This window comes from Struthio camelus, chromosome 1, assembly GCF_040807025.1.
Source record: "Struthio camelus isolate bStrCam1 chromosome 1, bStrCam1.hap1, whole genome shotgun sequence".
Lineage (NCBI taxonomy): Eukaryota > Metazoa > Chordata > Aves > Struthioniformes > Struthionidae > Struthio > Struthio camelus.
Window position 1 is genome coordinate 28,955,930 of NC_090942.1, and position 16,362 is coordinate 28,972,291.

Consider the following 16,362-nt stretch of genomic DNA (forward strand, 5'->3'; position numbering starts at 1 on the left):
TGGTGCCCCCCAGCAGAGAAGACACTCACCGAAGGTCCCCAGGCCCAGGCAGGCTTGTGTCACTGTGGCAGCTCCACACCTGCCCTTGCGTAGCCGTGACACCCCCCCCCCCCTTTGTGGAAGGTAAAGACAGCACAGAGGCTTCTTCAGGGTGGCGAGACGCCCCTCACACTGGAATAGTTGGGGTGAGACCCCATCCCTTGACAACTCGGGTGTGCACGCGAGGGATCGCGGCTACCCCGGACGCTGGCGGCTGCTGCTACGGTGTGAAGCGCGGAGGAAAAGCGAGAAGCTGCAGGGGAACAAAAAGGCCAGGCAAACCACAACCTTTACATTTTTGAGCAAGAATTTCAGCTGATATTTTCACACTACAAGACCAAAAAGGACTCATGTGGGATCACTTTTTTACTGCGAACTGCAAACCTCATTTCAAGATACTATGGCAAGAGAAATAAATGTCTTATTCAAAAAAGTTTACATAAAGCATAATCTTGTTTCTAAAATAAAGCATGTTTCTACAACGTTGGGTGTGCGATAATACTTTCCAGTGCCTTAAGAAACAGCTAGTGCTACTAAGCAATACCAGTAGAGCACGAAACTTTATAGATTTTTTTAAACTGCTATTTGCCACTCTATCCTGGGATTTTCTGGACTGCCAAGGAAAAAAGTCATCATAGACAAGACATAATAAATACAACTTTTCCAGAATGTTTACAGTATCTAAGGACAAGATGTTACAGCAAAATAAATCTATTTGAGCTGATTACAAATTTATGCTTTCTTACCTAGTAGCAAAGACAGAAAGATTCACAAATTTATTCTTTCCAGCCATGCAGTGGGACTTATGCGTACACTTCGAACGCAAGCTTTATGTCTCATACATTTGAAGCCAGCAATACTATCTTCTGATTAAGGGAAAGGATAACATCAGAATATTGGTGCAAGATGGACAGAGAGAAAATACTCCCTCTAATAAAATCACAAAACTTTTGACTGGAGTATACAGATGGCATTTTCAATTTAACTGTTACAAGGACATTTATAGTCAACCTACATACCGAGGAAAACCACATTTCAAATATTTCAGCTTCTTTTTCCAGTTAAAAAGGAAAAAAATAATTAAAACAAGTCACATCTGAAAAAAGTCTACATTATTCCATAATGCGTTTACTTCTAAATTAAAATATTCATTTCACATTCTCTGAAGTATTGATTAAAAAAAACACAATTTTTTCAGTTCCATAGATTTCCCCTGTTTTAGTTTTGAGACTATTATTGCCTATATTACAAAACTAAGTATGATGAACTTTGGACATGAAAGACTGATGGTGTTACTATAAATATTTATTTTTCGTTAAAAAAATTATTTAAAACGTTTTCCTTCTATTAAACTGTCTTTTATTCAAAGACTGGAGTTGAATGTGTTGGTTTCTTCAGCTGTATTTTCTTTTTAGCTGCTCTAAGACTTGAAGATCAAAATACCGTGAACTGTGCCCACTTAAAGCATGTATTTATTAATTTCATGCCTTTCTTCTAAGTACCAGTGTTTCTTCTCCCCTGGATCTGAAGTAGTTATTAATAATTTGCTGATTTTATGCTTTTCACCCATGGAGCTCCAGTACTTTTAGGGTGAGTATATAGTATTTAAATAAATAAAAGAGCCCGGAGTCAAAGCCAGGTAGAATGCCTCACAGTAGCAAAGCTGCCAACAAAATCTAGCTCTTCAGACTCCTAGTAGGACACACCAACAGATTCCTCATGGTCCACTAAACAACAAAAAAGTGTGTCCAAAAAGCAACTGTTTGCATGAGGTGAACAGGAATTACCCATTAGGATATTTTGAATCATGACTGCTTCGTGCAGTCATATGACAAATTACTTTAATGTGGACAACAGAAATGAAGTGCTTAAGCTCATGTTCAAGACCAGTTCACAATTTACATTCTGCTTAACACAAATCACCTCTCCTCTTTCTCTTCTGTTGGAAGAGGGGGCTGAGTATTAATAGAAAGTCTGCTTCTTCTTTGACATATAAGGTATGTGTTTGAAAACTGTTCAGCATTATAAAGAAACCTGATTTTAAATGTCACCTAGCTCAAGGCATTAACTACCTCACTCAGTCAGAACATAAAAGAATACAACTGAAGTATTCATTGCACAAAAATTGTTTGAAAAAATCTTTTATCTTTCTGCTAAGTTTTTCCACTAAATTCTCACTCACAGGTTTTCTCACGCAGCCCTCCAAATATCCAAGTTCCTACCTCAAAGTAGCCTGCATATGCAAACACTACTAATTTATTTGCCATTAAGTTCAGAGTTCTTAGTTTCTCATACGACTGTTGATGACTTTGCTAAATTAAATCAGGAAGCAGAAGCAATGACAGTTACTAAACTTTAGGCACAGTGAAGTTGTCAGCTTTTTCCAGAAGAAAGCAATACTCTTGAACTTGGGTCCTGGCAACCAGAAAGAATAGATGCTACTGCTATAAAACAGAAGTCTAGTTTCAAAATTATATCCATGTGCTTTTATGGTTCAGGATCCAAGGTAGTGGGTTTTTTAGTGCTTTAAAAGATTACAGTTCACCTTAAAATATCTTCTGCCTGAACATTTAAGAGGTCAATAACTTTTCCCTAGGCCTCTAGCGTACAATCGCCTTAGAGCCCTAGCTAGAAGGTAAGATTGTATAAGCATTCTTGGCAATGGAGCGATTGCCAGATATATTTTTTACAATGTTTGCAAAGTGCGTAAGCAATATACGCATTGGCTTCGAACATCTGTGAATGCTGGGAAGTGTCTGCCTGGTTCAAAAGAGCCAGAACTTAAGTTGATTTCTGGTTAGCAATCGCATCCTGACAGGCAGTTTCAAGCCTTTCAACCTTTTAACCTAGATACATATTAAACAATATATACACACATACATGTAGATACATACACACATACATATCTAGCATGCTTATTAAATGTGTATAAAGTGTACATATTAAACATCTGCAGATATATATTCAACAATATCAGGGATTAACTGGAGATGGCAGTCTAAACTGAAATCAACAATGGTTACAAAATATCTGCTAATTTGATTGAAAGCACTCGAGGAAAGTTCATGGGATATCATACCCAGCACTTTTTAGATACACTCGAAGGTCTGAATAAAAGAAAACATATATCTCAGGTTAAACACATATGAAAATCTGTTCTCAACCAAAGCACGTAGTTCACCAAATTGAATTAGACCCGATTCAGTTAACACTAAGATGTCAATGTAAACACAGTGCAAAGAAAGGAGTTATAAAATAGTTAAGTGCAACTCAGAACAGTGTTTCAATATTTTCAGGTAGTGTTAAAGATAAACCTTAATCAGAAAAAAAACAAAAAGAACAAACCAAAAAAATCCAGTTTTCCTTTCTTCTTGTAGGACTAACAAACGACTAGTTCTCCCTAAAATCAGGGGGGAATTCCACCTTGAATATGAGCATAATTAGAAGTTAGTGCAGGGCATAATTTTCCCTCCCCAAAACATGCACATTTGCTAAGGCATATTGAAATGTTTTTGTAAAACTCCACTGAAATATCCACCAGCAGCACTTATGTATTTCTTATATAATAGGTTGACACACATGTTCATTGAAGTATTTTATGAAGATCCTTTATAAAAATCAGGGGGTATACAAAGCCACATGAGTATCTGTATAAGGTTGTACGTGCTTAGGATTCATGAAGAAATAATAAAAGCTGCAAGGTTGGCTGCTGGTCAGAAAAGAGCTCTTGGCAAGTCAGAATTTGGCATCTGCCTGCACACATGTTCTGTACGTCACAGGAGGCAAATGAGGTTGTGGGAGAAAAAGGGAGGCAGAGACAGATGGCTAAAAGACTGGTGGGGAACCAGCACTGCTTTCTCCCTCCTCCATTCAGGTTGAGGAAAAGGACAATAGATCAGCTTCCCATATTCATGCCTTGAATTGAAGCCAAATAGTAAATCTGCTTTTCTCTTCCAAGAAAAAATTGGAGGTATAGGAGGTGGAAGAGACATTGACTTTTCTGGTCTTTCAATATCTTGTCAGTTTTTTTTTTTTTCCTTCCTTAAGAAATAAGATATTGAGAGTGATTTTTAGTTTGCTGAGCATTGTTACTATATTTAATAAACAAACCTTTTTAATAGAGAACATATTCTCAACGTCTCTATCTGAAATCCACAATTAATTTATACAGAATATGAGAGGGGAAAGTAAACTATGTCAGTACTGTCTTCACCAATTATATACGGGTAGAAACAGGAATTCGCTGACATTTATATTTTAATTGGTCTTCAGAAATTCAGGCTAAGGAAATAGAAAAGTCACAGGGCTGGGTCTCGTAAGGATAATTATTGCTGCTTGAAGCTGGCAAGTATTATGAAGGATAAGAATAGCTTTGACTGTAGGCAGACAAGAACATAGCAGGAAGCACATCATCTGTAATCTAAGCAGGTAGCATTCAAATGGCACACTCAATTTCATTATATTACAACTAGATTTGGCTGCTGAGCCAAATATCTTATTAAACCTTTGCAAAATTATGTAGCAGAATATCCTCTTGTCTGGCGCAACTCCTTCCTACATGGTCTGCTTGCATCAGCTCTTCACATACACACAGTATGTCATTGCTGAGAAAAATCTTTCCCTTCACACCATGGTATTCCAATCCTCTTTCCCTTTCCACAGGGGAAAAAGTCTCCATTAGCTTTTCCCTTTAAATTCAGGCTTCAGAACATTGTCTTACCTACAGCTCAGTTTCATCTCACCCTACCTTATTCCCTGCCTTGCTCTCCAGGCTGTTTTGTCCCGTCTGTCATATTACTGTTGGTTCATGTCTCCTTTCCATGTAGCAATCATTCTTTGTATTCCAAGACCTTTTTCAAGCTCTCCTTCATTCAAGCTATCCTGCCTCCTCTTTTAATAATGATGAAACCACCATCCCAAATTATATTTCCCTCACTGTTATAGTGAATAAAGGAGGAACATGTTTTGTGATGTGTAATGAATAAGTTTACCCAATAATCTCTGTCTAAATCGAAAGCTCTAAAAAAATAGAAGATACCTCATGATAACTCTGATTTAGTCCACCACAGAGAGAGTTTGCAAAAGGGAAAATACCAATAGCCACTTCTTGAGTAAAAGTGGTCTGGCTGTAAGAGTGACATTTCAAAGATTAAAAACAGAGTACTTAAGCTGATCCACTTTCTAAATGCTAATGAAGCAGGAGAATAACTATAAGGGTTAGGCATCCCACTGCTGTGGTGGCTGCAGAGCTGTAGTCCTGTCTATAAAGCATTCTTTGGTCAGTTAGAAAGAACTGATGGATTCTGCAAACTGTCTATGCCCCTGCATGGGCAGGAGATGGGCTTGAGAAGGACAGAGAGTTAAGGCTTACCACTGTTATGAGCATCTTGGTTACCCAAGGTCCTAAAACAAAGCTCAGGATTAATTGCTGGTGCCAACCTCATGCTTTGCATTAAAGCTGGACACTTACATTTGTTACCTGAAACATGTTTTCAAGAAGAGAATTTTCTTTCATTAATTTAACTGTATGCCTTCCTTCCCTCTTAAAATGAATCTGAATAATTCATATCTCTTTTCTCCTACATTATTCTAATAGGTTCCAGGCTCTTTAGCCAAACTCATACCTACATAGCTGAATTCTACTCCATAAAAAAACTTTCATATAACATTTTTGTATTTCATCTCCTTTTTGTTTCTGAAGAATGCAAAACGATACCCAGTAAAGGTGAGAGTCTGACCTGCTTTGTACAGAAGAAGATTCTCTTCTTTCTCCTAACTGCTAGTCTTGGCACAGCCCAAAGTAAAGTGGCTTTCTCTATCATGAATTGTTGCTAGCTTATATCCCACTTAGTAGCTCTTATCACACAGCTCTGAATTTACTGCACAAGCAAGCATGATTTGCACAGCCTTAGCTGAGATTGTTATATACGTAGCAGCAAGGGTATCTTCAGTCCCAGAAAACATGGTAGGAGATTTCTCACATCCCCCACTAACTTGCTCAGAACAAGGTGCTTTTTTTTGTACTGAGCAAGTACCAGATGCTATTTACAGTCTCACTATTCAATAAGTATCCACAGTCCTAATTTACTACCTATTATTCAAAACCTACTATAGATACAGCATTAATAAATTCCTGATGGGTTCTTCTGTGATGCTTATCACTACACTAAGTACTGCACAGATCTTAATAGACCTCAGACCAGATCTTTTCATAACCTCCTTTGCAAACAGTAAGCTGTGATGTAAAAATAATAACACTTAATATAGCCACTAATATGGGGTCTTTTGCATTGCTTAACACTTATTACATAATACTTACTAAATTGCAGCCTGACCTCAGTTTGGAATAGCAAGCACATCTGCAAATCACATTCCGGCTTTCTCGCAATATATACCCCCCAAATGAGGAACATTAGCAGACCTAGAGTAAAATAAGATTGAAAGGAACGTTAAATGGAGGCAAAATGCTAAATCCCGACAGCTGCTGTTGCGTGGGAAAAGGGTGCCACCCCCACAGCTGTAGGGTGAGCAGAAGGCTGCAGCATTCTTCTGGTGGAAGAGGCACCAAGGTCAGGGCAGCAGGCCCAGGCCCTGTGCCAAAATGCTTTGCAATGGCTCTCAATGCACGAATGAAGCATTTGGACACCTTCAATAGTTCTTACACCGGCGTTTTATACAAATACGGAACTGTGAGAGTAGAGCTTAGGTATTGTTGGCTGCTTCCTCTCTCTCCGACTCATTCTCTTTCCTCAGCTTACACAACTTTTAGTAAGGACAGTTCACACTTCCTTCCTACAGCCACCAGCAAGATGACTGATAGAAGTAACTGGCCAAGCATCAGGTGTGCTCTGCATGCCGGTGAGAGACAAGTTAGTTGTCTGAGCGGCTTTCAATTCCTTCCCTTCTAAATATGCCCTGCCCTTTCTATGCATTTTCTCTTAAAAAAGAGATTCTCTATTTTCCTTTGTGCTTCTGCTATTCAGCCATTTTTAGAAAGGAAGAGAAGACAGAAGCTTGCTTGCTTGCTTGCTTGCTTGCATGTTCTTGCTCAGCTTCCCCCACCTCTTTTATTATAGATTTTTATATATTCTTCCTTGGCACTGCCTTCTGCCACAATTTGCTGTTAGGCCTTTTTCCTCCTAGGCTATAGACTGTACCCAAAGTCTTTATCTTATCTATTTTCCACTCTTATCTTCTGTGTTGAGGAGATTTTAAATCATCAACCAGTAAATTCTTTTCCAACAAGCTAGCTCAGGTATACCCTGGCTAGTTGGTCTTAACAGAATTTTTTTTCCTCTGCTAGTCCAATGGGGATTCTTCTGCCCCATCTCAATTCCGAAGAAATACTCATATTTTGCATGTCTCATGATTCCTCATTTACATTTAACTCCAGCATTGACTGACTTTACTTCCTGTTCAGTCAGTGCAGCTGGAGAAGCTAATTCACCTTCTTCCTGCTAACTGAATCGGTTACTCTGAATGGCAGCAAGGAGAAAGGACAAGATGAAAAAACTAGTGGGAGAGCAGCTAACCTCACCTATACACTTCTATCCTTTCCCCCCAGCAGTTCCCAGCCTTGGCTGTAAGCACAGCTAATCATATAGAAGGTCTTTTTTTGCAACAATTTAATCAATAGAGTACCCATGAGAGTGTTCCCGTGCTTTTCTTTCATCCTCTGTGGTGATCTCCACCGTTAAAGAGAGCCACGATTGTAGCAGACCCATTATCTGCAACGGAAACCCACTGCTATAAATAACCTGGGGACGTATGTATTTGCCTTCACCACTTGGGTAGCAATTTTGATTTTTCTCCGAACTCTGACCCTAGGATGTGGGATTGCCGAGGTTGCATCCGCTACTGCCCAGTCTTATCACTTACGTTTTGATACCAGGCCCTGGATTACTACACCTGTGTTAGGAGCTACCATCCAGGGAGGAACTTTACCACTGGTCTGGAAGGACTTCATCAGGAGAGTAAGTGTCAGGTAGTCAGATTTATGCTTTAGGAAATTATGTACTGGCTTTCTTTATTTACATCCAGGTAGAGTAAACCCGGTCATACTAACTACTGGTTGGACTGCAAAGCACATAGTATGTAGCTGAAAGAGCTGAGGAGAGGGGGACAAGTTCTTAAATGAAAGAAGATGGCTTCAGGGTACAGTTTATTAGTGGACTGGAACAGAACATCAACTCAATACTGACTTTAATAGACCATATTGCTTGCTTCTTTTCTTCACTCCAGATCCTCTTGCACCTGAAGAATCCAGTTACCTTGCAAGCTCTGTCCTGGCCTTGCAGCAAAGCCCTTGCACAGGAGCAACACTTCAATTCTCTACGAACGTCTGCCATTTACTTTTCTTAGCCAAATATCTCGTGTATCTTCTGCAACTGAGCTTACTCCTGACATCTGTGACAGTTAAAGGGCTGTAGCCACACTCAGCACAATCCTACAGGAACTTTAAACAGGCTCTCAAGTGACCCAGGCTCTGCTGCAGCTCTGGCTAGCTTGGTGGAGCAAAGATACTACCTTTTCCTCCACACAGAACTGATAGGCCATATGGAAGATGCACGCATGCATGTTATGCCAGCTACTATCTAGTCTTCACCAGTACATGGTAGGAGCAGTGAGATGAGCTTTAGTGCTTCTGAGAGGAGAAGTTATCCTCAGTGAGCCCTAAGAACACCATGGTAGTGAGTAACAATCAGTGGTCTGATTGATCACCTACTCCTTTTCTTTTCCTGCATGAAGAAGAAAGGCAGGAAAAAATGTGTTATGTACATCCTATCAGTGAACATGAGAGCTGCAAGACATGAGAGGCATTTCACCTCTTCAGTTTTCATGGTCATCAGTGCCTACAGGGCATTGCTAGATAAACTGCCTGCCATTAGCATGAATATTCCAGGTAACAAGGATCATCACCCTGGCATCACCCTAGCTCATCACCCTGCGTAAGCTCACAGCAGCCATCAGCTCTTCATGCCACGACACCCTTAGTTCTCTTTGCTGGTCCACATCAGTAAGATACAGAACGGTCTCATTTTCATATACTCCCCGTGCCTACTTTGTCACTACACAAGGATAACATAAGGCACACACATCCAGTTTTTTTTTATCGCACGTGTTATAATGTTAACGTTATAATAAAAATCTTCTCATTGTTGCTAAAGATAATACTAGAAGATACTACAGCATTCAAGGCCATTTTCTAGCACAAGGAAATCAAACTACTATGTTAATATCACAGTAGCTTGCAACATCATCTGGACCAATTAGCAAGAGTGCAGAGGAGAATAAACAAACCCTTTCCCATCCTAAAAGCAGGATGCTGAGAAATGACAGAAGTATTGGATTTCACTTTGAAACAAGAGTTGCTGGAATCAGTCTTTAGCCTAAAAGCTACAGAGGATGGAGATAGTCTTCAAATACAGAAAACCTGTTGTAAAGAAAATGGGAACAACCTATTCTGTATGCTCATAGTTAAAGTAAAAAGGGGTTAATATGCAGCAAGGAAGATTTAACTTTTCCTAATATCTAGCCTAATAATATAAAACTGAAGTCCTAGAGGGCAAGAGAACAAAATCTCAACTTTGTTTCACTGGCTGTTTCTTTCAGGACAGATGCTTGTCTGCTCTGTCAAGACTGGTTGAGATGCAGCTGATCCTGCCACACTGTGGAAGAGAAAAATAGGTGAGCTTTTGCTTTCCATTCAAGGATTTCAAGATTTTTCATCAGACTATTGTTCAGAGTTCTTTCAATCAAATATCTGAATTTGGGAGTCTTTATTCCCAGCTGCTTTTTGGCCAACTATACTTCAGCTACCTCATGCTCATATTTTTACAATGAAGTGAAAGAATTGCAAAGTATCCCAATTTTACGTCATCTGAAAGCTGGTTTAACAAGGCAGCATCTTGTAAAAGGAAAGAAGGAAGCAGAATTTTCTCCTTGCTAGTTAGTTTAAAACTTGCAATGGCTCTTGGGAGCTCAGGAGATTTGTACTTCAGTTGCTTATGCTGATATTAATCTGAAGTGCCATAGCAAAGCTAAAAAATGTTTTAAAAAGTCTGCTTATCTTTTGAATGTTTATTTTGTAATTAGCTTACTTCTTTTCCAAGCCTCCTTCCCCAGTTTCCAAGTTATATGGAAATTATTAATGCACATTGTTAGACAACTGACAGGAGAAACAGGTTCCAGGGCAATGCACAAGTACACAAAAGTACTTGGGGCAGTATCTTTGGAAATTTTGATTGGATTAAGACAGGCTGTGCAAAAATAGGAAGAACTGCTTGAGCAATACTTGCCCTTGCCATTTGCAAGGCACAGGTCCAAGAATAGCAGGCCTACCCAGAAAGGTTGCTGTACAGAGAGCAGAGGACCTAGCTCCCAGGTGCTGTGCGCCAGAGACATCCCACTGCAACTGCTCTACCAGACTCGATCAGAACTGCACTTTTCAAATATAACCTTGTTTTTAAGTGAACTGATCCATTTCCTCAGGGCTGCAGTGTCAGACTCTCACTTTCCACGCTGCAATAGGAGACTTAGTTAAGTGGAAACACTTGGCACCCTTCCTCCTTTAGGAAAATAGTAATAAATCACATTCTTTTTTTACCTTTTATTATCTGGCTACTCATTTTGTATTATAACTAGATATATTGCCATACCTAGGAAAAGGCAGGATGATGGTATCCCGAATGCCAAGGACTGTATTTGGGCCCTTAGCTGCATGACCGGCCCTTCTGGCACCTCAATAGTGCAGGAGGCATTGAAATAGATCTAGAATTAGGTACCTCCTTTTAGGTAGCTGGCTTCTGCTACACATTGCACAGTGCTGCGACAATACGTGCCACAGTCCACTACCCAAGAAAGAGTACATCAAGCAGAGAGTCTGCTCAAGGCAGTGACCACCCCTGCAAAAACAAAAAAACCTAAAAATTTCCAACCACCAACCCTCCCAAAAGAACAAAACAACCTCCCCACCATTTAAAATTCATTACATCCCAAGAAGATGACATTTAGATATTTCTCCACTTAAGAACTCATAGCTGTGATTTTGTAGTTACGTGCATTACTTTACTTGCAAAGGAAGAGATAGACTAGTCTTCCTTCAGCCAATTAAATAAGAGCATTTACTCCAGGGAGATATAATCCCTCTGCCTGAAGGGACTTTAACTCTCTTCTCTACGTTACAGCAACGTAGCCTCAGTTCCAGATGTACCACGTGAGGTAACTTTTGCCTTAGCAGGCTGTTGCCTACTACACAGTGGCCGATAATCCCTTAGAGGAAACTTTCACTTGCAAAGAGAGGTTGTGAACACGTGCCTCTGACCACCCCTCTCTCCTCAGAGCACTGCTTCTCTTGCTGTTCATAGCGTTGTGCCAAAGCCATAGCTCAGCCTTTACGTTATCATACTTAGACATTCTTGAAGAGTAACTCAAATTTTGAGTTACATACCCCCCCAGCACGAAACAAATCCAAGTTCTACTTTTGCAAGCACATTTACAATCCCATAAGCAGCAAGTTGTCTAAAATGCTTCTTTCTTAAGATATGCCAAACTAGGGCTGTTCAGGCAAGAGTCCTGCATGCTCCTCTGTACCTAAGAGGAAAGAAAACCCCTTAACTAATCTGCACCTGCATATTTCTTGTTGATTTGCAAGGTAAGATGCATGGAAAAAAATAAAAAACATGTTTACAGAATATATCCTTTAAGGCAAATACTATTGCTTCTATCCTCTCTTGCAATGAGCACATACATCAAAATGTGCTGAACAATTCCAATTATAGGTAAGACAGTGACAGTAGCTGTGAATACTACTACTAATAACAAAAATCTACGTAGCGTTAAGCATTCTTTTTCACGGGAGGAAAAAAAGCACAGAGATGGCTTTCACGGTTGCTTTCCCTCAGCCATGGAAATAAATTGTGACATGCATGCATGTGTGTGCATGTTTGTGTGTGTGTGTGGTTTTTTTTTTTTTTAAATTGGAAGCAAATTTTTTCTTTCCACAGAAAAGTTCAGATGCATTATAGAGCTGACACTCTCACACAAAAATTGACACTTTTGCATGTTTATGAACAAAGTCTAAGTTTAATCTAAACCTAGTTTACAGTTGCACCAGAGGAAGAACAGTTTTAGTCTTTCCAGTAAATGAATGTGGCAGAAGCTATGTCTGTATCAGCAAGTAATTCAGTACAGTAGGAGTGAATCCATAGAACAAAGCAGTTGATGTTCAACCTCCATACCTACACTATATGCAGTCTTGAAATTTGTTGAAGGCCAGATTTAGTCCGGTGTTCCAGCCAACCCCAATAGGTATGTGGTTTTCAAGCTGTCTGAAGGACTAATCATCGCTACGGACCATGTTGCCATTACGAGTTAGAGCACATGTGGTGCACACCCAGAGCAGTTTCCAGTGTAGAGTTCTCCAAAAGGAAATGAACTCAAGCGCATGAAAAGCTGCTCAGTGAGCCAAACCAATATACAGTAAGTGGAGATGAGAGAGGGATTTACTCCAAAACTGCACAAACTACAACACTGGTGTAGATCCAGCTGGAGTGCTCCCCTAAAGAGAAGACATCTATTACGATGTTCAGTTTGATACAGTGCATTCAACCTTGGGTTGAATGGCCACTTACTAATGAACTATGTTTCAGTGTTCCTGACTGAACTAGCAGGAAGCATTGCTTACAGTGTGTAGAGTGCCAGAAGCAGTCAGGTAAACAAAATTACAATATTAGATCTTATTCTACCTCCAGTATGAGTTTTAATACAGACATACAAAAAGGGGCTGCTCAGGAGAACTTGAGAGCAGAAGCATAACTCCTGTTCCAGATGTTCAGAGATTATTTACTTGTATATTAGTTAAAAATTACCGAGTAAAAAAGGGGCACCGAGATGCATAAGATGCAATACATTTCATACACGCGAGCATTTTACAAGTCCATATTACAAGTCATAATGTCTAGTACATCAACATTCCACAATACAAAGTTTGTCTTTATATTTTAAAATAGAATATAATAAATATTAATTCACATTAAGACACTTGCCACAGCAAAATTCCTTAGAGAAAGTGCTTTACCTACACAAAATACCCTAAAGTCTACCAAACAAGCTCTGAAGTTCTCCACCTTAGAAGGGGGTATGGGTAGAAATAAAAGAAGTACAAGTGACATCCAGAAATTTTGAGAGAAATCGAGAACTCCAAGTTTACCATGTGCCTCAGTTGATAAAGTCAGGTCAACTTGATCTGGGGAGTCATTACCCCCAAGTTTGATATAATATGCTATTTAGAAAAAAATAACAGAATACTTGATTAACAAGTAAATTGCATAATTGGGGCTGTAACTTAATTTGATGCTCAAGGTGTAGAACTGGCTCACAGACTAAAAATTAACACAACAGGAAAAACCATTAGTAATACAAATTATGTCATCCCACTGACAGGACTGAGCCTACAGGATGCTATTCTTTGAAGATAAGGAGTGAGACTATCCAGGGATTAAATGAACAGAGAGGGAAACAACAATAGAGCTCTTTATGGTAAAAATACCTTTTTATTAGGAATATATTTAAAATTAGCTTTTTGTTTCAGGTAAGAAAAATAGCATTCTGACTTTTAGCCAGCGCTGATTCCGGTCATATGCAATATCCTAGTAACTAGAATAGTTATTTGCACCATTGCTGCCCATCAACAATTCTCATAACCGTCCAATTCGCTGTCTCCTACTCTTCAGCTTGTTCTTAAATATGTTGAAGAAAACACTGTAACAAAGTTTGTATTTAGATCTTAATGAAGAAAGACAGACTGACTAGACAGTGACTCAGAATCTGTTATTAGCTTACACATAGCTTTTAGAAGCTTTCTTTCAAACAACAAAAATAACATGGTTCAATAGCTGATCTAGGAAGACAATTAAGAGGGCAGCTCTTCAAGAAGAATGTGGCAGAACAAAGCCCACTCTTCTACTATACAGTTTAGTACTGTAAAGTAGCAGCAATTTAAAGAACTTCTGTTAATTCTATACTCCTTTATACAAAAGCACTGAAGAATAGAATACAGGGCTATTGCTATTAAAATTTAAACAGTATACTGCTTTGTGTGTACATTTTTTACCCAGTCTAGATTTTTTCTCTTGCTGTGATGTAATTACAATTAAAGGTGATTAATTGGCTGATGCTGTAAACAAAGACATGCAAACCCTGTGTGTGAGCTTTACTGTTCTAGGAGTCTGCATAAATACCTACCTTCTCAATACAAACTGTTTTATTTACCATCATGATCATATTTTTAGGTAGCATCTTTTTAAGTATGTTTTCATTCAATTAAATATGGTATCTGTGAAGGATTTTGTCTGTGCTCTTAAAAACCCAAAGTCCATTTTCAATACCAGATCTATCAGACAGGGAAAGTATTATCCAGATAAATTTGTTATTTTTGGTCTTGTAGTTTCTTCCATTCCCTGCAGCCAATATGAAGATATAAGCTGCAAATTTTAAGTAGACTTACATATGTAGATGTTTCTTAAATGTAGATGGAAATAGTGGATGATGATACTACAGTCTCCAAACACACTGAGAATATGCAATTATAGCCAACAGGCCAAAAGTTTGTGGCTGCTTTAAGCAGCATTTCAAAAATATATATAAACACCACAAAATAAGCTATATCAGGAAGCAATTTGATACTCAAATAAATAGAAAATTCGCATTTTAATGTCACATTGAATTTTAGTACATTTCAATCCAAGAAAAAATAAACTGACAGACATGGTAAGAGTACAGGATTATATATATTACAATATGCCTTGTTATAATACATTTGTGGCTTTATGATAAAAAACTCAAGGGCAGATGGAGTCTGAGCTCACTTAAGTAATTGTCAGGAACAAAGCATTAAATGCATTTCTGAAATAAGTACTTTTATTTAATTTCAAAATCTTAAAACAGCATTAGACCTTGGCCCTTTTTTTTTTTTTTTTAAATAAGTTTAGTTAACACGGAGCTAGCTAAATAAGTATTCTGAAAGGTTTAAACCATATAGAAAATGCTTTCCCCAGTTTTACATACCATGAAAGGAAAGATGATTTCAACAGCACCTATGGCTAACTCCAAGTTGAGCTTGACCTAGCAGTGCACACTTAATGATCTCTTGAAGGGATCCAGCAAATTTTGGAAGTTGTCCATTTCACATGAAAGCAAGAGAAAGGGTTATTGTATGCAAAAATATTTTTTAAACTGTTCTTAATTTGTAATTGAAAACTAAAGGTATGGTCTCTTCATTATAAAAAAAATAAAGGTAAAACAGAAACTCTAAAGGAAGGTATTCAGCTATACTGAAGTTTCAACCCTCTGAAAAGAAAGAACAAAAGGTCAATTAGCTAAGCTTTGTGCTCTAACCAAACTACTTACAGTGATTTTCAGTGGCAAAAGCCCATGCTGACTGGGTGATTTGACAGTTCCAAATACTTTTTGTAATCATTTTTATTTGTATACAAGGACACTAAAATGATCCAGTCATGCAATGTTCATTTTAAGCATTCTGCATCTCTTTTCCAATCTTATAGCTAAGGATCTTGTTCCAGTCAATCTTGGTGCGGGTAACTGGCAATTGTCGACGTAAGGCCTTGAAAGTAGTGTCCGACATAGTCTGATAATTCTCACTGATAGCAGTCTGTTAAACACAAGTAAAGTCATATAAAACAAAAAGACACATGAAGAACAGAAGCAGCATGTTATATAAAAAGTTAAGTGATTGAGTGGTTTGATACCTCTTAAACAGGTTTATTAAAGATATACTAAATTAACACCATCTTTTATGGAGGTAAGCTGTTCTAGATCTAGGTTGAAATCAAGTGAAGAAAGTTACAGTAAGACAAATGCAATAAATCTGGCTTTAAACCAGGTGTTTCAGCAAATGATGGTGTGGTTAATGAGCAACATGAATATGTGCTGATCAGCGGAGTTAGCTCATACATCATTAATTCCAGACAACAAAGTCTTCCACCATTTTTTCTGTGGGAATGGCAGTCAGGCCAAAGCATAGCGTAAATATAAATATAATGCATGTGATGCTTACTTAGAATACCTTGTTCTGTCAGTTTAAAAAAAAAGTTCTTTAACAAAAAACTTACTGTGTCTGAAACTTAACATATGTTAATGGCCTAAATTAACATAAAGCCTCTTCTACAGAGGATACCTAGAACAGTTATACTTTTCCTGTTTTAAAATGAGTAATTGAAACGGATGTTTACAGTCATATTTAGCAGAACTGTTTTACAGTATCCTCCAAACAGAATTTATGTCAAAATTCCACTTAAGGAATGC

General features: G+C 38.4%; 2 protein-coding genes across 2 annotated transcripts in view; both read right to left on the bottom strand.

Annotated features, from left to right (window-relative positions):
• Window positions 1-93, bottom strand: part of ST7 (suppression of tumorigenicity 7) — a 162,372-nt gene extending 162,279 nt beyond the window's left edge. The window contains exon 1 of the mRNA XM_068932637.1: window positions 30-93. The gene's annotated coding sequence lies outside the window, so the exon portion shown is untranslated. The remainder of the gene's footprint in view (window positions 1-29) is intronic.
• A 12,681-nt stretch (window positions 94-12,774) lies between these two features.
• Window positions 12,775-16,362, bottom strand: part of CAPZA2 (capping actin protein of muscle Z-line subunit alpha 2) — a 35,764-nt gene continuing 32,176 nt past the window's right edge. The window contains exon 10 of the mRNA XM_068932660.1: window positions 12,775-15,709. Coding sequence (XP_068788761.1) covers window positions 15,569-15,709 — 141 coding nt within the window. The 3' untranslated portion in view covers window positions 12,775-15,568. The remainder of the gene's footprint in view (window positions 15,710-16,362) is intronic.